The sequence below is a fragment of the Hemitrygon akajei genome, chromosome 15 (assembly GCF_048418815.1).
Source record: "Hemitrygon akajei chromosome 15, sHemAka1.3, whole genome shotgun sequence".
Taxonomy (NCBI): domain Eukaryota; kingdom Metazoa; phylum Chordata; class Chondrichthyes; order Myliobatiformes; family Dasyatidae; genus Hemitrygon; species Hemitrygon akajei.
In genome coordinates this window covers 73,890,418-73,912,223 of record NC_133138.1, presented here as the reverse complement: position 1 = coordinate 73,912,223, position 21,806 = coordinate 73,890,418, and the positions used below count along the sequence as shown (strand labels likewise).

Genomic DNA, 21,806 nt, shown 5'->3' with positions numbered 1-21,806 from the left:
GACTGAGAGATGGTGGTGAAGTGTGCAAATAACAAGAGCTGAAATACCATAAGAAACAGAGCAAATGCTTTAAACAAGTTTTTTTTAAAAAATGCAACCTTACACATGTTTATGATAAACATAAGAGCTTCTGCAGATGCTGGAAATCCGGAGCAACACACAAAAACTGGAGGAATTCGGCAGGTCTACGGAGGGGAACAAGTAGTCGATGTTTCAGGCTGAGACCCTTTATGTCATGTACATGAGTTTTAATCTGAAAGAGCGCTGGCCCAAGGAAAGATAAAGCAATATCTCCTAAGCCCCACTTTCATTATTGCACCCACCCTGTCTGTTATTACTCTCTCACTTTAACACCTTTTTCAACACAATTCAATACATGCAAGTTTTTTTTAATGCAGATTAGAATTAAAATGCCTTTGTAGCTATCTAAATAACTTTTAAAAATGACTAACTTTCCTTCTGTCTTGCAGAGCGTTTTGGGATTTGCACAAGTCCCCTACCAAGCAAGTGGACAACTTTCAGGATTATAGACTTTTGCCAATATCTGACACTAAGCAGCCATCATAGAGCATCTGAGACTGGCATGGATGCTTGTGACCCAAAAACACCAAAGAAAAATGATACCACCCAGAACAAAAGAAGCCCACTTGATTAATATCTCATCCATTACCGTGGTTGCCTTTTGCAGTGTGTAGTAGGTAGTTGGTGAGGTTTTAATTAACTAAGCTTCTACAAATGGACCACATTTAATTGCTCATGCTATACCAAACTACATCCCTCCTGAATTCATGACATCTACCACAAGGGCAAGAAATTCAGGCACATGGGAACACCACCATTTGCTGTTTCTTTGAGTTGAACAGCATCTTGAGAAGGAACTACATTGCCATTCCATCACTGTCCCTGGATCTAAATCTTGAAAGATTATGCCCCAACAGCATTGTGGGAGAACTTTCACCAGAAGGATTATGGTGGTTCAAGAAAAATAAAAGCAAAAGCAATTAGGGATGGACAATAAATGCTGGCCTTGCCTAATTGACATCCGTCTCCTGAAATATGAATAAATAAAAAGCCCACTTCTTTCTTACTGGTACAATGGCATTAAAATACCAGGTAAATTCATTGAACCCTCTTGTGCAAGACAATATGTCATAGGTTGGTCTTACTATCCAAATGAGAAGGATACAACTTGTAAAAATGGAAGCTACGACAAATAGAAGTAGAAATTCCATATTTTTGTTTGATGTTGCTCTGTTAAATTCAATACAACTCTGCTTATGATGCTGCATCATCTTTTATTCAGTAGAATTCCCCAGCTTAATAAATAAGGCAAATATCATTTTGAAGGCTAAAGCTAATATTTTGTCTTTGCTGTGCAACATCTTGTGATTTTATGGCAGACTAAGCACAGAGGGGTGTGAGAGGGAACATCTCGCAGTTTTGCTCTTTACTATGTATGTACAATAGAAAACATTACAAAAATCACGTACCAGCTACATTGTCTGAATACATAACAAATCCCTATTTAAATTTTATAGAACCCTTATGATCTTCAATTTATAGGAACCTTTTAGAGACTAGCTACTTAAAAATTAAATTGCAATAGTTTGGAATAATCTGAAATTATTTAACTATAACAAAGACAGAAAACCTTTGTTCTGGCTAAATTTTTGCCTAGCTCCTGGACATGTTAGCAATGTTCAGTCTTTTGGAGCAGAAGGTTGGATCTATAATTGAGTGAGTTACCTACAATAAGGTGTTTATCAAGCTGAAAAACTATAATGACATTTTCTTATTAATATCCTGTACACGAGAGTTGTTGTTGGTGTGCATTTGTTGCTGACAAAGCACTAATTCATTAAAAGCAAATTTCATACAGTAGCAAATAACAATTTGTGACCAAAAGACTAACAAGGACCAAAGCAAGCCAGATTGTATAGTGTCTTTCAAGAACCCTGAACTTTCAAATGCTCTTTAAAACCAATTATGTACTTTTTAAATTGCCAATACTATTGCAGTGGAGTGAAACACAGCAACACCTCATGAGAAATAACAGTGGCATTGACATGATCAAACCTCATTGTCCAAATGAGAAGGAAATTAATCATTAAAATAGACACGGAATGGGAAATGGTAGTAGAAAATCCATTGACTTTTTTTCCTGATGCTGCTTCTTGTTAGGTTTGCTACAATTTTACTTAGATATTGCAGAATTACACACAAGTTTCCAGTGTCAAATAATGCCCACTTCTCAAAAGAATATGTCCAAATTTAAATGGGTTCAAATGGCCATCAATAAACATTGTACATAAGGAAAAGTCAAACCCACACTATTATATTTCAACCGACAATTTAACTTTTGAAAATTCTAAATAGAATTCATTCAATCATTATTAACCTACAACAATCCAGTGGGTAATTTAAGAACCATTTCAGAGAACCATTTCAATTATCAGTGTGATTTATACATTATCACAAATTGCACAAGGAGTAGTAGAGTACAAAGCCACATATACTCATTACAGTTGGAGGGAGCTTGTGCACGAGTGTGAGAAGCATGGGTGGTTTCATTGGCAGAGATTAATTGAGACAGAAGGCTTGATGAACAAAAAGCATGAGGACAAGAAGACATGGCCATATCAAAGGTATGCACATATTCAATTCTTTTCAAAGCTCTGATCTTTTAAGTTGTGTATTTGCAGTAAATCAGATGAGTGCACTCAGGCACAGAAATGGAGGACACCAAGCAGTTTTGGTGCTGTTGAGTGAAAGATTAATATCAATTATCTGTAAGAGAATACATCTACCTGCTCAGAGACCTTTTCCATCCACCAGAAGGGACAGACATGGTCCTTTGTCACAGATAAAAGCAAAGGGTAATCCAAATCTTGCAACATCATCAGAACAATAACTTCAGTCCATACTGACTAGTGTTTACTGCTCCTGACATAGATCCTCTCCTCCTTCTGCACCTGCAGCATTGTGGAAGATCAGTGACTTTCTCTGACAAGAGGACATTGGGAACAGAGCTATGTGCTGTATCTTCAGTATTTAAAAAAAATAGCCAAATCTGCTTGCTTAATTTTCTCCTTATAATTCATCTTGTTTCAATAGTAGACCACTCTCTGTTTTCCTATGGCTCCGAGTCAGGGGCATTAGAATTTGATTTAAAACTGAAGCATCATTTCTTAAATGCAAAGCTATTTAGTAAACTAGAAGCTGCACAGTGTATGGAAGCCCATAAGAGTCTCCATACTGTAGAACGTGCATGCTTCTATTCAAAGAAACATGATACTCTATATTTAATTAGAAAGTATATACATACATGAGGGGTAAGACTGGAAGGGGCTATGGCTAGCAGCAATTCGAGGGCAAGGGGATCTTGGAGGGGACCATGATCGCTCGGGCAGACTGTTCTGATTCTTAAGGAAAGGGCTGTTCACTCGACCTGTGGGGAGAATGTGTCACATCAGTCAGTAACACACAACAGCAAATAAGAGAGTTAAGGAGTAGCAAAAGGGATTGATGAGGTGGTTAATGCAACTAATACAGTGTAACTCATTTATTGTCATACCATTCCAAAGACAGTATATAATTAAAAGATGATGACACTTTTCATGCATTACTATTGCTGTTACTGAAAACGTTTTGGCTATTCCCTTAAAGCTGCTTAATTCACCAGTCACCTTATCTTGGAACAACATTAAATCTGAGCTGCTACCACTTACTAAAGAATTACTTAATATCTTTTGCACCAAAATTGTTCCAAACCATCACAGTCTTAGAAATTACGTGTTTTAATACTCTCCCCTTCCTTGTATATACACTTTTCATGGCTTCCCCTTACCCATCGGTTTCCTCTTTTACCATATTTTTCCCATATCCATTTTCTACTGTTAAATTTTTTAAATCCCCTTTTCTTAGCTACTTTAGTTCCCCTTTCATTATCTCATTTACTTTCACCCTCTAATTTCCTCAACTCCCCACTCACATTCTGATGCAATCACTTTCACAGTTTTTGGCTTTCCAATATTTCTATTATTAGTTTATAAAGTCAGTTCCAACCATTCTAAGCCAGGTATGATAATAACACTGCTCCACTGTACTAGAAATCATTATATCCCTCTAGGTAACGTGTGAATGCCTGTTCACCACTGCGAGAAAAGTGTTCTGCTTTCAAGAAGTTACTGCACAATTTTTGAATTGTTTGGGCTGCACTTGTTAAAGAGCTTTTCAAAATATAAACAAAAGAAAATCACTGTCAATGAGATTGAGGGAAGATATTGAATTTTCACTTCCATCCTTTTGATCCTTCCTGCACAGTATGATCAGAGCAGTAGACAGTCCATAGCAGAGGTCCATAGCAGAGGGTGTGCCCAACAAAACAATGCCCAGAGAATAAAAAAAATCACTTGGTCACAATATTAGCTAATGGAATTAGCTAACGAGAGTATCCCTTGTAGACTTAGCTGGATATGCTGTCATGTATAGTAATGAATACAATCTGTTGAAGTTGACAAACATCCAGCATCATAAATATAGACTGCCATCATCAGACTTTCTATTACCCTGGCTGGGATAAACCCTGGCAGCAACGTAGTCTGCTGGGCAGGATTGATTTCTGTTCTCCTACACACTGCTGATGGTACCTCGAGGGAAAATACCAAAATCATCTCTGCAAAATTCCCCAAGTTTACCAGAAGAATATGTGAACCAAAGTCAGCATACTTGGCACTGAGGCCCTAGTTGTACCCTGTCAGCTTTCTTGGTCAGGTTATACCTTTGTTTGCCCAATGTCAGACGATGGACACTAACATTCATTACAATCTCTAGGAAAGGAAAAGATCATTAGGTGGACAGAAGTGAAATGATTCAAAGGTGTGTTCCGATCCTCCTTGAAAAATGTAACATCCCTACTGATTCTCAGGAAACCCTGACCCCGGAACCTTGAAGCCCAAAAATATCCAATGTAAGTGGCAAAAGCAGAGCAGCATGTGACAAACCACGCAGCAACCCGCAGTCAGACACCATATCTTCCCACATGTGGAAGAGACTGTGGTCCCCACTTCAGAACCCACTAAACCTGAGTGAACGCAAGTCACCCTTAGTTCCAAGAGACTGCCTAAGAAAATAAGATTGATTGTGGATTTGAGGAGTGGGTTTTGGCTGCAGAAGACCATTGAGTGGCACAAAAATCTGACAGAATAGGTAGTTATGCAACATACCAAAAAGGATAAGATTGAAAATTATACAATAATCAGATTACTAATTTCCATGATAGGAAAACAGCATGGAATTGTGGATATGATTCTTAATGTAACTTTAAGTGAGAACCAACAGTAAAATAGCCCAAAGTTTAAAGCATTTTTCCAGTATTCACATATTACATCATCAAGAAAATCATGCTCCATCACAGGACAGTAAATAGCATGGATAACCCACATACTAATTATAGGTGAAACCCACACTCTAACTATAGATAAGATGTGGAGAAGGCCTTATGTTAATGAGAGAGTCCTAAATAGCTGAGTAGTATTGGGAAACGGGTCCCAGACTAAATATAGGGATGTCTCATCGTTGAGTACAGCTTTGGGAAAGTTGTGTTTGTTGCATATTTAGAGTCTCACTCCATTGACAGCATCACTATGAAGAGAAAAAGTCAAGACAAGTGATGTAAAGTAGGGTTGAAGCTACCACTGATGAATGGGGGCGATAAGGATTCTTTTCCTGCTATTAAAAGAATGGTCCAAGATACTTCTCCTTCCAAAGGTTTGACATACTTCAACCAAGTATGTCAAAACAGTTTACATCACCAGAAGGTTTGTTACGTTATCAGACATTGATACATTTAAACATCAGTTTCCTTCATTTTCAGTTTGAGATGTATCATAAAACCAAACCGTACATACAGTGCTGAAGAAAAGCACAGAAGGATGGGTTTCATTATTTTATATTATTTACACTTATTAATAGTTTGCCTCTTGTTGGCATCTTCCTCCCTCAAAGTACCTCTCTGTTATTTAAAAAAATACAGTACTATGACCTTGTTATAAACTCAGGTGTAGAGTAATGGGCAGCAACTTCAACAAGAGCTGACTGAGTGCTGCTTCTGCTCCAACCATAAACCTTTACATCAGGAAGATATTTAATACAGTGGAGCCCTGTTCATCAGAACTTGGAATCGCAATTTCACTTGTTAATTGTACCATGAAAAATGGCCCAAAGTGCACACTGTGCGAGAACATTTTGGGTTGCTCAATTAACATTAAAACTTTTCCAAACATGGTTCACCTTGTCCACAAATGGCTCAACTTTAACCAGTTAAACTAACCATCACATATCTATGCACGAGTCATCCCAGCCTCAGTTACATCAGTTGGTCCAGCTGATTACATCATCACCCCATGTTTTATTACTTCACTTGAGATAACAGTGTTCTTCTTCCCTTTATGTCCTTCTGGTTTTCCCTCAGCTTTTTCAGCTGAATCACTCGATTCAATCGCCAATTTTAAATGTTCTACCTATCATCAATCACAGCACTCTGCATAATTCCAGACCAAGTCATTCAACATGATTAATTCCATTCCTTACATAGGTTACTTCACTGGCCGTCCAAACTATTTAGTTGATTGAAAAACAATCAGATATTACTGCATGCCACTCTCATTTGGCTGATGTGATTATAGTCCAAGTGAATCATTGATGTTGTCTGCAGCAATCAAGTATCAAGACAAAAATATTAATTACACATATTTAGTGGTTTGTGAGTGGCAGATGGTTTTGTTATGTTGTAGAGCTTATATCTTGATGTTGATCACCTCATCACAATAATTTCAAAAAACATCTAAGTAGGTTGCAATGTGAACAGCCATCTTAATTTTACTGATCTTGAAATAGGATTTGATGATAACAGAACCGACAGAACCATTAACTCTGCCATTTCGAGGGAAGGAATTTTCATGGAGAATGAGAGGCCCAAGGGAATGAGGGGTTGAAGATGTGCAATGGGAACACAGAGATAGTTTCATACCTGGTCTTTGGCCTGAAATATGTGAAGTCTCAAAACTCGTTGTCATAGCTCTTTCTCGCTGCTTAAAAAATTCCCTCGGATTTCCATCTCTCAGTGCAATAAGGGCGGCAGCTTCCTGTAAGAGGTGAGAAGCAGAGTGCCTACTGAACAGAGAATGGCTATCTTAATACATTTCTGCCATTTTTATACGCTTGGTTGTGAAACTTTGGCTAATCACCTTTCACGCCATATGCATTAATGGAAGACGAGGTGCTGTTCGCAGGGTTTGCACTGAACTTTACTGGAAGAGTGTAGAGCTTGGGAGTAGGAATTGGATGGAAAAGGTGGCAGGTGACTGGAGGCTCTGGATCACATTTGCAGAATTAATGGAGTTCAGAATCAGGTTTATTATCACCGGCATGTATTGTGAAATTTGTTAACTTAGATCCATGAAGTGGTCAGCTAGATTCTATTTGGTTTCCCCACTGAAAAGTCAACTTTATCGAATACAGAACACTACATTGGAAGCAGTACAAATCACTGCTTCATCTGAAAAGGTTTTTTCAGCCCAGGTGGAAAACAAGGATGTAGAAGGGAAGCTGTTGTATCTCCTGTAATTCTGTACGCAGTTGACCTGAAAGAGGCATTCGGTACTGGTGGAGATGAACAATGAACCAAAGCATTCTGGGAGGAATAGTTCTTCCCTTAATCAGAGGTTCATCTTCTCCTCTTCCATCCCTATCCTTCTCTGCTGGGTTGAATCAGTCTCACACAGAAAAAAATCTTCGATACCACTCAAGTTCTGCAAATTAAAGGTGTTGTTATGGGAACCTGTATGTAACAGCAGTTTTTCGATGGCAATTTGTACCAGTCAAAATGAGAAGCAGGGTGCATCACAGAGCTAAGCTTCATTCCAAATTCAGCTGCAGTTCCTAGCTAAGTTTCTGTCAGATCTGTTCTTGATTGCCTCAGCAATCCCATTCTTTGTGGTGTGCTCTACCTGGAACATCTATTGTATCAGTCCCACTCCAGTCCACTCCCTTACCTCTTTATTTAATTCATTGATGACTCTATCTGCACTGCTTTCTGCTGTTGTCCTGAAGTAGAAAACTTCATCAACTCTGCTGCTGATCTCCACCTTCACATTGGTCCCCTTCGGAGCCCAGTCCCATCTTCGCTTTTTCTCTACTTGCTCCAGGCAATAGCTTAGCAACCAATATCCACTACAGGTTTAACTGGATTGCATTTCTTCTAATATTCCTTTACTCCTCCCCGCCAATTTCAGAATAGGTTTCACCTTGTCTTCACTTTCCATCCATTCAACTTTCCCATCTATTAAAGAATTCTCCATTTTTGAACGCCTCCAATCTGATGCCACCAGCACAGACATTGTTGTCTCACCTCACCACAATCCCACCACCATACCCCCTTCTCTGCGGCCTCTGACACTGTTCCAACAAAGTTCAACACAAGCTCGATAAGCAGCACCTCACCTTCCTACAGGCACATCCTCTGAATACTGCAGGACTCAAAAATTGCAGACCTTCTCTCGTATGTTTACTTTAGATTTTCAGCAGTCACCACACCAATAATTTTAAATACATATTCTTCATTTGGTCTTCCTTAAGGCTAATCTGATGTGCCATACTAGCACTACCTTTCCCTTTATTCTATTACCTCTTGTTACTTAATCTCTCATTCCCTTTACCATAACACAGAACCTCCTTTTATTCTTTCCTTCCAGCTCCCTTCTTTGTGTACAGCTTTGAATACTTATTTCAATCAAAATCATAGTTTTGATAAAATAGGTGAAGAGTGAAAAAGTAACAGAAGCTTCTGATGCGGACAGAAGCCATTTTTTTTAACTGATCAGGGCAAAGAGGCTAGACTGCGCAGGCGTGTGACGTAGGTTAAAAAGACCGCCATATACAGCAGCCATAGTCAGAGCGGACTGAATCGGAGTGGGACGGCTTTGGCTCGACAGGCTTCGGCGTGAACCGGCAGAGGCGAGGGTAGGTTCCAGTAAGTTTTGTTTTCAGGATGTAGGAGGTCAGGGAGACCTCCGGTGTCCCTGATGACGACACCTGCAGGAAGTGCACCCAGCTGCAGCTCCTAACAAATTGCGTTAGGGAACTGGAGCAGGAGCTGGATGACCTCCGGATCATTCGGGAGAATGAGAAGTTTATAGATAGTAGCTTCAGAGAGGTAGTTACGCCAAAGGAGTGGTGCACGGGTAATTGGGTTACCGTCAGGCGAGGGAAGGGGAAAGGGCAGACAGAGCAGGGCTCCCCTGTGGCCATTCCCCTCAACAACAAGCATACCGATTTGGATACTGTTGGGGGGGGGGGGGATGACGTACCTGGGACAAGCTGTGGCAGCCGGATCTCTGGCACTGAGTCTGGTTCTGCAGTGCAGAAGGGAGAGGGAAAGAAGAGGAGAGCGGTAGTGATAGGGGTCTCGATAGTTAGAGGTACAAACAGGAGGTTCTGTGGTCGCGACAGAGACTCCTGGATGGTTTGTTGCCTCCTGGGTGCCAGGGTCAGGGATGTCTCTGATCGCGTGCACAGCAGTTTGAAGTGGGAGGGTGAGCAGCCAGATGTCATGGTACACATCGGCACCAATGATGCAGGAAGAAAGAGTGAGGAGGTCCTGAAGAGTGAGTATAGAGAGCTTGGTAGGAAGTTAAAATGCAGGACCTCGAGGTTGGTAATCTCAGGATTGCTACCTGTGCCACGTGCCAGTGAGGGTAAGAATAGGATGCTCTGAAGGATGAACACATGGCTGAGGAACTGGTGTAGGGGGCAGGGTTTCAGATTTCAGGATCATTGGGACCTCTTCTGGGGCAGGTGGGACCTGTACAAGAGAGACAGGTTACACCTGAACTACAGGGGGACCAATACCCTTTCAGGGAGGTTTGTTAGTGCAATGGGGGGGGGGTTAAACTAGATTTGCAGGGGATGGGAACCAGAGTGACAGAGTAGATAGTGGAGCGGGGGTGAAAATAAATGATGTTAAAGTTTCATGCAAAGTCAGAAATAGAAGGGTTGTGTGTGGTGGTAATAATCTTCTGAGGTGCGTCTATTTCAATGCGAGGAGTAGTGTGGGGAAGGCAGACGAGCTGAGGGTGTGGATTGACACATGGAATTATGACATTGTAGCCATTAGTGAAACTTGGCTACAGGAGGGGCAGGACTGGCAGCTTAATGTTTCAGGGTTCCGATGTTTCAGATGTGATGGAGGCAGAGGGATGAAGGGTGGGGGGGGGGGGTGGGGAGGTGGCATTGCTAGACAGGGAAAATGTTACAGCAGTACTCAGGCAGGACAGATTAGAGGGCTTGTCTACTGAGGCCGTATGGGTGGAGCTGAGAAGCAGGAAAGGTATGACCACATTAATGGGTTTGTATTATAGACCACCCAATAGTCAGTGAGAATTAGAGGAGCAAATCTGCAGAGAGACAGCAGACAACTGCAGGAAACATAAAGTTGTGATAGTAGGGGATTTTAATTTTCCGCATATTGATTGGGACTCCCATACTGTTAAAGGTCTAGACAGGTTAGAGTTTGTAAAATGTGTTCAGGAAAGTTTTCTAAATCAATATATAGTATAGAGGTACCAACTAGAGAGGATGCAATATTAGATCTCCTATTAGGAAACGAGTTAGGACAAGTGACAGAAGTGTGTGTAGGGGAACACTTTGGTTCCAGTTACACCATTAGTTTCAACTTGATCATGGATAAAGATAGATTTGGTCCTCGGGTTGAGGTTCTAAGCTGGAAAAAGGCCAAATTTGAAGAAATGAGAAAGGATGTAAAAAGCATGGAGTGGGACAGGTTGTTCTCCGGCAAGGATGTGATTGGTAAATGGGAGGCCTTCAAAGGAGAAATTTTGAGAGTGCACAGTTTATATGTTCCTGTCAGGATTAAAGGCAAAGTGAATAAGAATAAGGAACCTTGGTTCTCTCGGGATATTGGAACTCTGATAAAGAAGAAGAGAGAGATGTATGACATGTATAGGCAACAAGGAGCAAATAAAGTGCTTGAGGAGTATAAAAAGTACAAAAAAATACTTAAGAAAGAAATCAGGAGGGCTAAAAGAAGATATGAGGTAGCATTGGCAGTCAAGGTGAAGGATAATCCAAAGAGCTTCTACAGGTATATTAAGAGCAAAAGGATAGTAAGGGATAAAATTGGTCCTCTTGAAGATCAGAGTGGTCGGCTATGTATGGAACCAAAAGAAATGGGGGAAATCTTAAATGGGTTTTTTTGCATCTGTATTTACTAAGGAAACTGGAATGGAGTCAATGGAAATGAGTCAAACAAGTAGTGAGGTCATGGAACCTATACAGATTAAAGAGGAGGAGGTGCTTGCTACCTTGAGGCAAATCAGAGTAGATAAATCCCCAGGACCTGACAGGGTATTCCCTCTGACCTTGAAGGAGACTAGTGTTGAAATTGCAGGGGCCCTGGCAGATATATTTAAAATGTCGGTATCTATGGGTGAGGTGCTGGAGGATTGGAGGATAGCTCATGTTGTTCCATTGTTCAAAAAGGCTCAAAAAGTAATCTGGGAAATAATAGGCCGGTAGGTTTGACATCAGTAGTAGGTAAATTATTGGAAGGAGTACTAAAAAATAGGATCTACAAGTATTTGGATGGTCAGGGACTTAGAGAGTCAACACGGCTTTGTGCGTGGTAGGTCATGTTTAACAAATCCGTTAGAGTTTTTTGAGGAGGTTACTAGGAAAATGGATGAAGGCAGTGGATGTTGTCTATATGGACTTCAGTGAGGCCTTTGACAAGGTCCCGCATAGGAGGTTAGTTAGGAAGATTCAGTCGCTAGGTATACATGGTGAGGTAGTAAATTGGGTTAGACATTGGCTCAATGGGAGAAGCCAGAGAGTGGTAGTGCAGGATTGCTTCTCTGAGTGGAGGCCTGTGACTAGTGGTGTGCCACAGGGATCAGTGCTGGGTCCATTATTATTTGTCATCTATATCAATGATCTGGATGATAATGTGGTAAATTGAATCAGCAAATTTGCTGATGATACAAAGATTGGAGGTGTTTTGGACAATGAGGAAGGTTTTCAAAGCTTGCAGAGGGATCTGGACCAGCTGGAAAAATGGACTGAAAAATGACAGATGGAGTTTAATACAGACAAGTGTGAGGTATTGCACTTTGGAAGGACAAACCAAGGTAGAACATACAAGTTAAATGGTAGGGCACTGAGGAGTGCAGTAGAACAGGGGAATCTGGGAATACAGATACAAAATTCCCTAAAAGTGGTGTCACAAGTAGATAGGGTTGTAAAGAGAGGTTTTGGTACATTAGCCTTTATAAATCAAAGTATTGAGTATAAGAGTTGGAATGTTATGGTGAGGTTGTATAAGACATTGGTGAGACCAAATTTGGAGTATTGTGTGCAGTTTTGGTCACCTAATTACAGGAAGGATATTAATAAGGTTGAAAGAGTGCAGAGAAGGTTTACGAGGATGTTGCTGGGACTTGAGAAACTGAGTTACAGAGAAAGGTTGAATAGGTTAGGACTTTATTCCCTGGAGCGTAGAAGAATGAGGGGAGACTTGATAGAGGTATATAAAATTATGATGGGCATAGATAGAGTGAATGCAAGCAGGCTTTTTCCACTGATGCTAGGGGAGAAAAAAACCAGAGGACATGGGTTAAAGGTGAAGGGGGTAAAGTTTAAAGGGAATATTGGGGGGGGTGGCTTCTTCACACAGAAAGTGGTAGGAGTGTGGAATGAGCTGCCAGATGAAGTTGTAAATGCGGGCTCACTTTTAACACTTAAGAAAATCTTGGACAGGTATATGGATGAGAGGGGTTTGGAGGGATATGGCCCAGGTGCAGGTCAGTGGGACTAGGCAGAAAAATGGTTCAGCACAACCAAGAAGGGCCAAAAAGCCTTTTCCTGTGCTGTAATGTTCTATGGTTGTAAAAGGTAAGCAATCCAAAAAGAAAACTCTTCATTGATACCACTTCATTAATCACCTTTCTAATATTTTTTGTCAAGTCAACTACAGGGATGATGTACAAAACTGTTGCAATATAGGATACAATTCCCATATTTTCCTGTACTCTGTGCACAGATTGTTTAGCAATCTCAACCAAATGGGAAAAAAACATTCAGTGACATAATTGCAGCTTGCTTTATCTCACTTAAATCCTCAGCTTAATCCCTTTTAGGGGATCATGGAGGTGAGCTAGAACATTAAATCATGTTTTTAAATCAGAGATTTTTAATCATAAAGGAGAACCTTACGACCATTTCAAGGCATCTTTACATTATTTGATCATTCTCACCAAGGCTACCTCCTCAATGAACAGAGATCACACATTTGAAACCTCTCAGAAACATTCTGCAAACTTCGAAACATTGCTGGGAATGCAGGTTGCACTGTGGGGGGAGGGGGGGGTTATGTCGATAATGAGATGGAATTTTCGCCAAGCCGTTGTTTAGATTCTGATCCTGTTTTAGGTCTGTATTCCAGTGTGACGAGTTTAATGCTTTGGCAAATTGCTTCATGCAGCCTGAGAATATGGGCTTTAGGTCCTGGAATTCAATCTTCACACTTCTCTAACGTTACAGCCGGGAGGCAGCTATTTGAGAAGAGGTTGGCTGTGTTTTGCCCACCTTGTCATAGCACACCCGCTTAACAGAACCAGGGTCAACTGATTTAGAATTTGTTGAGGTTTGAATAACTGTCATCACTCATCCAATCATGCCACATTCAGAGCTAATACCGTAGTCTGCACAAGAAAACCATGTGCAAGAAAAACCAGTAAAAATTAAAATGAGAGACTGAAAGTCTGACAGAAATAGGCTGTATTATGAACTCATCTCAGCCACTGGCTAAATCCTCACAAATTGCTGTCAGATCTCATGTTTTCTGGTTCAGCACCTTTCAACACCATTATGTCACTATATAAGGCTTAGCGATTAAAGCATCTATGATGCCTTTCGTTTTGGTATCCGTACACAGACCAGTTTTAAAATGCTGAATGCTTCACATTTTGATCCCTATTAATTACTCACTGCTGCTTTCTCTGCTGAATCACTGATCTTGGGTCCTCTGTTCTCTTCATCCTCTTCCATTCCCTCCCTCTGTGCTTCCTGTTTCAAAATGAACAGGTTGATAGCCATTTGAATGTTGCAGCAATAATTTATTCAGCAGCAATTCTGCTATCATCTGTTGCCACGTTAAATCTGGGTGGGCACGTGTAGGTGCAGCAAGGTAATAATTATCATCATTAAGAAATGCAAAACAAAATGCTAAAATATATCAAATTAAACATATTAGATCAGCACGGGATTACAGCAGAGATCATAATCTGAAAGCATTAGACTGATGTGTGGACACATTCCAATAACCTGCATTTATACGGTCTAGTACAATGAATTACCCACGTTTCCGAAAGGCCAGCAAGGTGAGGCTTTCAAAGCTGAAATGTTGTAAAACAGAGAAGCAGATTCAAGAACAGTTACTACCCCTCAACCATCAGGCTTTTAAACAGGAAGGATAACAACACTCACTTGCCCCATCATTGAAATATTCCTACAACCAATGATCTCACTTTCAAGGACTCTTTATCTCATGTTCTTGTTATTTATTGCTATTTACTTATACAGTACATTGGCCTTCTGCACTCTGGTAGATCTTTCATCAGTCCTGTTAGAGTTACTATTCTATAGATTTGCGGAGTATGCCCACAAGAAAATGAATCTCAGGGTTGTATATGGTGACTTTGATAATAAGATTTACTTTGAACTTGGAACTAACAAACATCAGCGTGCACTGTACGATGAAGGAACAGGACTGGATGCGAGTCAGGATGAAGGCAGCAGAGCTTTGTATGGACTCAGTTTGTGAAGAATGGAGCAGAGAAAACCATTGGAATAGTCACATTTAGTTGTGACAAAGCCTTGGATGAGCATTTCTTCAGAGAGTGAGCTGGAGCATGGAGAAATGGTCATTATGGGGGAAATAAGAGGAGGGGATGTTAGTTATAGAGGTGAAATCTACAGCTTAACCACATCAAATCAGATGTAAGGTCAATATCGCCACATTCTTAAAAGTGTCCAAATAGTCAGCTGACTTGATGCAAAGCAAGTAGCTGAGGTGATAGCAGTGATATTGTTTATCTATTCTGATATGAGATAAAGGCTGACAGCAGTGACTTGAATCCTCTACTCTGGATAGTAAATACACCACAGAGTTCGCTAGCAGTATTTCTTCATGGGATCATTCGGGGCGGAGGGAAGGAATTATTTATCAAGTTTCCCATCAGTTGACTGACCACAGTTTGAATCTAAAGTGCTTAACATCAAGTACACCAATGTTTAAACTATGAAGAATGAAGTCTATCTACAGACTACATTGTCATCATTTTTTAACGTTTTTCAGCTGTTATTTCAGAGGCAGATGCAGTGTAGAAGGAGTGTGCAGGATGAACAAGATATGAAGTTTAGAAGCTAGGCACAAAGTACTCAATTGTGGCATTATCAGTAAATTGTGTAAAAGATATCTGGAGCAAGGCAGAAGTACATTCCACTTCACTCCTGCGACTAGGTATAGTGAGACGTGATCACTGGCAGTTTTATTTATCTGATAAAAATATTCTTAGGGAGTTTCAGCCATAAGTATTATCTGTAAATGAAAGTAATTGCCACACCTGCCCCTACACCTCCTCCCTCACTACCATTCAGGGCTCCAAACAGTCCTTCCAGGTGAGGCAACACTTCACCCGTGAGTCTGTTGGGGTCATCTACTGTATCCAGTGCCCCCGGTGTGGCCTCCTGCACATCAATGAGACCTGACATAGATTGGGAGACCATTTCACTGAGTACCTACGCTCTCTCCATCAGAAGAAGAGGGATCTCCCAGCGGTCACCCATTTTAATTCCACTTCCAATCCCCATTCTGATATGTCAATCAATGGGCTCCTCTACTGTTGTGATGAGGCCACACTCAGGCTGGAGAAACAACACTTTATATTCCGTCTGGGTAGCCTCCAACCTGATGGCATGAACATAGATTTCTCCAACTTCCGGTAATGCCCCCCCACCCTCTCCTTCACCAGTCCCCATCCCCCTTTCCCTCTCTCACTTCATGTCTTTGCGTGCCCAACACCCCCCTCTGGTGCTCATCCCCCCTTTACTTTCTTCCATGGCCTTCTGTTCTTTCCTGTCAGACTCCCCCCTTCTCCAGCCCTGTATCTCTTTTACCAATCAGCTCCCCAGCTCTTTACTTCATCCTTCCCTCTCCCAGTTTCATCTATCACCTTGTGTTTCTCTCTCCCATCCCCCCATCTTTTAAATCTCCTCATTTTTTCCCCTCCTGTCCTGCTTTTGGCCCGAAACATTGACTGTACTGTTCCTACGTAGATGCTGCCTGGCCTGCTGAGTTCTTCCAGCATTTTGAGTGTGCTGCTTGGATTTCCAGCATCTGCAGATTTTCTCTTGCAAAGTAGTTTCTCAATGGCTAACCTTTTGTCCTGGTATAATTTTTCCCTGGACCATGGATAACTATGAGGGAATTTACCACCTGATGCCCCCACTTTGCTAGCTCCACCTCGCAAATACACTGTTCTTTAAAACTGATGTTTGAAATATTAAAAATACTGAAAGTAAGTAACTAGGGTTGAAATCTATTCAAAATACCTTAGTTGTGAAGGCAATATTTTTTAACAGACCAGACAATTAGCATGCAAAACTTAACATTAAATCTTTGTGAAATTCACTAAGAATGAAGGGTATTTATATAGAAAAAAACTAGAAGCTGTTCTATTCAGCTTCTGCACTAGCTTAACCTGTTGCTTTAAGACTAAGTGACATACACAATAAAAATATTAAAGTTATTATCTGCAGAACACCATTCTACAATTAAATTACTGGATTGGTACTTAGTGTTCAGGATCATTCAAGTTCTGCAATGGCAAATAGGGAATTTCAAATTCAACTACAAAAAAAAGGATTGCTGTTAAATAAAACATCTGGTTCACTAACCTCCTTGAGGAAAAGAAATCTGTCATCTGGACTTCATGCAACTTTTGGCCCACCAAGGTGGCTGATTCTTAACTCCCTTCTCAGTCCATGGATTTATTTAAATGATAAGAATGGGAATATTTTGGTATTCGCTTGGGAGCCAGCTGCAAAATATCTTGCATGAGTGTCACTCATTGTAATTAATTTTGCACATGTCTAAGTCTTGTATAATATGTCAATTTAAGTTTATGTTGATATGTTTGCCCCTGTAATGTAGTCTGCTGTTGTTGTAAAATCTAATTTTCATGCCATTTATACCCCTGTGTATCTGTGCCCATGACAACAATAAATCTGAACATGAACTTGCCATAACAGCATCATGCACAACTCATAAAAAGTGATGGTACTAGGAAATTATGTTGACTGCAGCTAGAATGCAAGATAACTACACTGCAAAGGGTTGAAGCTATCAGAAGGCAATAGACAGATTAGCAGGTCAGTGAATGCCATTTGTTGTGATGATACAACATAACCTTATACTATTCTCAATTCATTTGTATGTGCATGTGTTAAGGGCAAGGGGGCAGGGAGCAGTGGGATGGGTCCTGGCTTTCGTTATTTGTTCTGCAGAGTGAGCAAATGCCTGTGGCCAGTGTGAAATCTCACTAAACTGGCTCATCCCTCTCTTTAGTTTCAAGCCACAATGAAGAGGTGAATTGTTTTGCAGCATGCAGTTAGTAATAATACAGTAATGAGAACCAGAAACCTCACTGACCCTGTTGCTGTTCTGGCTCAATACGTCTTTGATTTCATTGACTTCCAGGCCTTGTAGTTTTTTCCTAAAATTAAAAAAAAACACATACAAGAAACAGTTAATTCAACATGTAAAAAGCCATCTATTATGCTGATGTGGCATAATTTGCAGCCTCTAAGATCATTGAATCAGAATCATCTCCTGGAACAATTACCGTAGATTCCGGATTATAAGCCGCTACTTTTTTCCCACATTTTGAACAGCTTTGAACTCTGCGGCCTATAATCCAGAGCGGCTAATACATGGTTTTTTTTCATGCCGCCTCATAAACATTTTGCCTCGTAACAGTAGACCAATAAAATTGATGAGTAGTTCACAGAGGTCCAATGAAATTGTACGATAAATCAAGCGCACTTTCACAATTAAATTATTGTAAATCAGTCATTTGTACTCATCCTCATCAACATGGAAAATACTCGAAGAAAAGCAAGACCCGAGCGCGTCAGACCCGATTAGACCCGATCGCGTTACGCAAGCGCGTCAGACCCGATTAGACTCGATCGCGTTACGCAAGCGCGTCAGACCCGATCGCGTTACGCAAGCGCGTCAGACCCGATCGCGTTACGCAAGCGCGTCAGACCCGATTGCGTACGCAAGCGCGTCAGACCCGATTGGACCCGATCGCGTTACGCAAGCGCGTCAGACCCGATGGGACCCGATCGCGTTACGCAAGCGCGTCAGACCCGATTGGACCCGATCGCGTTACGCAAGCGCGTCAGACCCGATTGGACCCGATCGCGTTACGCAAGCGCGTCAGACCCGATTGGACCCGATCGCGTTACGCAAGCGCGTCAGACCCGATTGCGTACGCAAGCGCGTCAGACCCGATTGGACCCGATCGCGTTACGCAAGCGCGTCAGACCCGATGGGACCCGATCGCGTTACGCAAGCGCGTCAGACCCGATTGGACCCGATCGCGTTACGCAAGCGCGTCAGACCCGATTGGACCCGATCGCGTTACGCAAGCGCGTCAGACCCGATTGGACCCGATCGCGTTACGCAAGCGCGTCAGACCCGATTAGACCCGATCGCGTTGCGCAAGCGCGTCAGACCCGATTAGACCCGAGCGAAAACGCTGCTTTTAAGTTAAAGTCGATCAATAACTTTTCCTGGTAGGCTGCAGTATATATATTTTTACCAGTCGCTAGGAGATATTGGAATGTTGTTCGTGCTGTTCAGTAAAAAAGTATATGCAACGTAATTTGTGTTACCGATACGTATGTATATTTAAAAGTAGCGGTGCGGCCTAAAATCCGGTGCGGCCTTTACAATTAAAAAATTGATTTTATTTCTAAAATTAGAGCCTGCGGCTTTTAATGAGGTGCACTCTGTAGTCCGGAATCTACGGTATTACTCCTCAACCATCAGGCTTTTTGAACCACAGAAGATAGCTTCACTCGCCCCATCACCAAACCGTTCCCACAACCTATGGACTTAACTTTGAAGGACTCTTCATGTCATGTTCTTGATATTTATTACATTTGTTTATTATTGTTATTTCTTTTTGTATATGCACAGTTTGATGTCTTTTGCACATTAGTTGTTTGTCAGTACTGTTGAGTGTGGTCTTACAATGATTCTATTTTTTTTTGTATTTATTGAATATGCCTGCAAACCTGTGCTTTGACATACATGTACTTGAAGAATAAATTTACTTTGAACTTTGATCCCCTAGAAGCCAATGGACCAACTTGTCCAGAAATGACTTAAAACCATTTAATATTTTTAAATCAATGTCATACGTCTCTACTGATTAAGATCTTCAACTGAGATATTCACAGTAATAGAGAGAGTAGGCTTTCCTATGTAAGACCATATTATGCCTGCTTTAGAGTGGCCTACTCTGCTTACCTATTACAATTTCCCTCATCTGCCAGCATTTGGCCTAGGAACCAAGATCTCTATAGGGAAATCTGAAAGGAATGCACCACACTCAGTCAGAACAAAGATGCAGCTTAGGTCTTGGTCCTTTTAATAACCATGTTTTCAGGAAGAATGGGGTAAGTAAAATGTAGTTTTTCAGTGAGTAAATAAAAAATATTGTTTTGCAGATCACTATGGCAGTAAAATGACAATGGACACATGTTTTAGATGTTGTACTACAGCTTACACCAGAGAAAAGGTCAAAGGACAACTGAAAATCCCACTGAGAGGTCAGGAGTTAAATTTCCCGATAGGTGGTTAGACACTAAGAAATGTGTGCAATATTGCTCTCCTTGGATTGAGCTGATTTGTAACAGAAGAGCAAAGGTTTCTTTTGTGGAGTTGCACAAGGAAATGTCTAGTCAATTCATTCCATGATGATCTATCACCAACAATACTGCAGATATGCAGTACTTCTGACTGTTAACTCTTTCATTCCAACATAGTTTCTGTCTTCCTCCTCCCTTGTTTCCTTCCAATTTAGAAGCCGGATTATCTTTTCTATTCCATCGTTTCTCTGCATTAAATCTCTAATACATGACATTTATATGCTAAAATACAAATTGGTTTGGATTTATGGATTCATAAACTTGTGTTTTTGATGTTCCACAACAGACAAATACTCACATTCCCTACTTGGTCTTTCATGGGCTATACTTGCAGTAATACACTTGCATACTTAGACTACAGATACTTCAAGCTCTCATTTTGATTCCCACCTCAGCCGATTCCAGTGGCCCTTTCCTCAGTGAACCCAGTCACCTCTAAGAGGACCTCAACCTTCTTGTGGTTTGCAGGCTTGTGTGCCTCAATGACCCGGAGAGCTATGTTGTCTGGAGTCAGGGCTTTATGCTTTGGCTCTTGGTAGGGTCACCCATGCCAAATATATCAAAGGGTAGAAGACAGACTAAGAGTGGTCTACCGGTCCTCCAGGTTTGGGGGTTTAGCTCAGGGCTAAACAAGATTGTTATGGAAACAGCAATGAAGAATCCTTCTACGTCTGAGTGCGACAGTGTTCCTTAGTCTCTACCTGGGACTTGCGTGACTGACTGCACTGAAAGCCAAGAGGAAGCTACTGACATGAAGGAAGCCCTGAATACTGTCAGAAATGGAGAACCTTCATTGCTGCCCTAAATGCCAGTGGCATAGTGGACAGTAAGTACAGATCAGACAAGTGTCATGATGATAAACATTTCTGCCTCTCCTTATCTAATAATAAATCCATTACGTTAATATAATATTCCAGACAGGTGTAAGAAACTTCCCTGCTTCAACCATATGATAAGATAAATATCTGTTTTCATAGCACAAATTCAATCAAATTCTTTAAGAAATCATACATTAATTCAGAATACTATTAAAATCAAAGGAATTGCATGTCTAATTGGGTTCTGGGCAATAGGAGTAAATCACTGGTTTTCGATCAGAGGGAGAGAAGCAGTTAGATTTTAAGAACCATAACAAGTTTCAAGCATTTAGTCTTTATAAGAACTTGAAGTAGATATTTTTATTTATTTAGATTAGGCCCTTCAAGTCACGCCGTCCGGCATTCTCCCAAAATGATCAATCAACCTATCAACTGGATTGTGGGAGGAAACCAGAGCACCCAGAAGAAATGCATGCAATGTAGAACGTACAGACTCCTTACAGGCAGTGGCAGGAATTGAACCTGGGTTGCTGGTACTGCGAAGCATCGTGTTAACCACTATGCTACCGCGCCGCCCCACGTGAATACACAATAAGAGAAAACGTGAACAGAATGATGAATGAATAAAGTGTAATGCTGGGGAATAAACTCGCACGGTGTCAAGCATTCAGATATCAAAAAAGGGCTCAGAGGCAGGAGGCAGAGGGCAGTCGTTGAAGACCGTTTCTCGGAACACAGGCCAGTGACAAGTGGTGTGCCGCAGGGAATGGTGTTGGGATCTTTGTCATTCGTAACAAAGGGGCATAGATATAGGATGAGAGGGGAAAGATTTAAAATGGATTTGAGGGACAACATTTCCCCACACGGAGGATGGCGAGTATGTGGAACAAGCTGCCAGATGAAGGGGTTGAG

General features: G+C 41.1%; 2 protein-coding genes across 4 annotated transcripts in view; one reads left to right on the top strand and one right to left on the bottom strand.

Moving 5' to 3' along the window:
* The window catches only part of LOC140739454 (AT-rich interactive domain-containing protein 5B-like), a 165,310-nt gene extending 163,655 nt beyond the window's left edge, over positions 1–1,655 (top strand). For both annotated transcript variants that reach the window (XM_073067765.1, XM_073067764.1), the window contains one exon: positions 471–1,655. In XM_073067765.1, the coding sequence (XP_072923866.1) occupies positions 471–655 (185 nt within the window). In that variant the 3' untranslated portion in view covers positions 656–1,655. The remainder of the gene's footprint in view (positions 1–470) is intronic.
* The window catches only part of LOC140739453 (drebrin-like), a 198,564-nt gene that overhangs the window by 20,623 nt on the left and 156,135 nt on the right, over positions 1–21,806 (bottom strand). Inside the window, exons 8-11 of one of the 2 annotated variants that reach the window (XM_073067762.1) lie at positions 17,786–17,849; positions 14,062–14,139; positions 7,031–7,145; positions 3,326–3,448 (exon numbers count right to left, since the gene is read on the bottom strand). In XM_073067762.1, coding sequence (XP_072923863.1) covers positions 3,326–3,448; positions 7,031–7,145; positions 14,062–14,139; positions 17,786–17,849 — 380 coding nt within the window. The remainder of the gene's footprint in view (positions 1–3,325; positions 3,449–7,030; positions 7,146–14,061; positions 14,140–17,785; positions 17,850–21,806) is intronic. The other variant, XM_073067763.1, reaches the window with a different exon arrangement.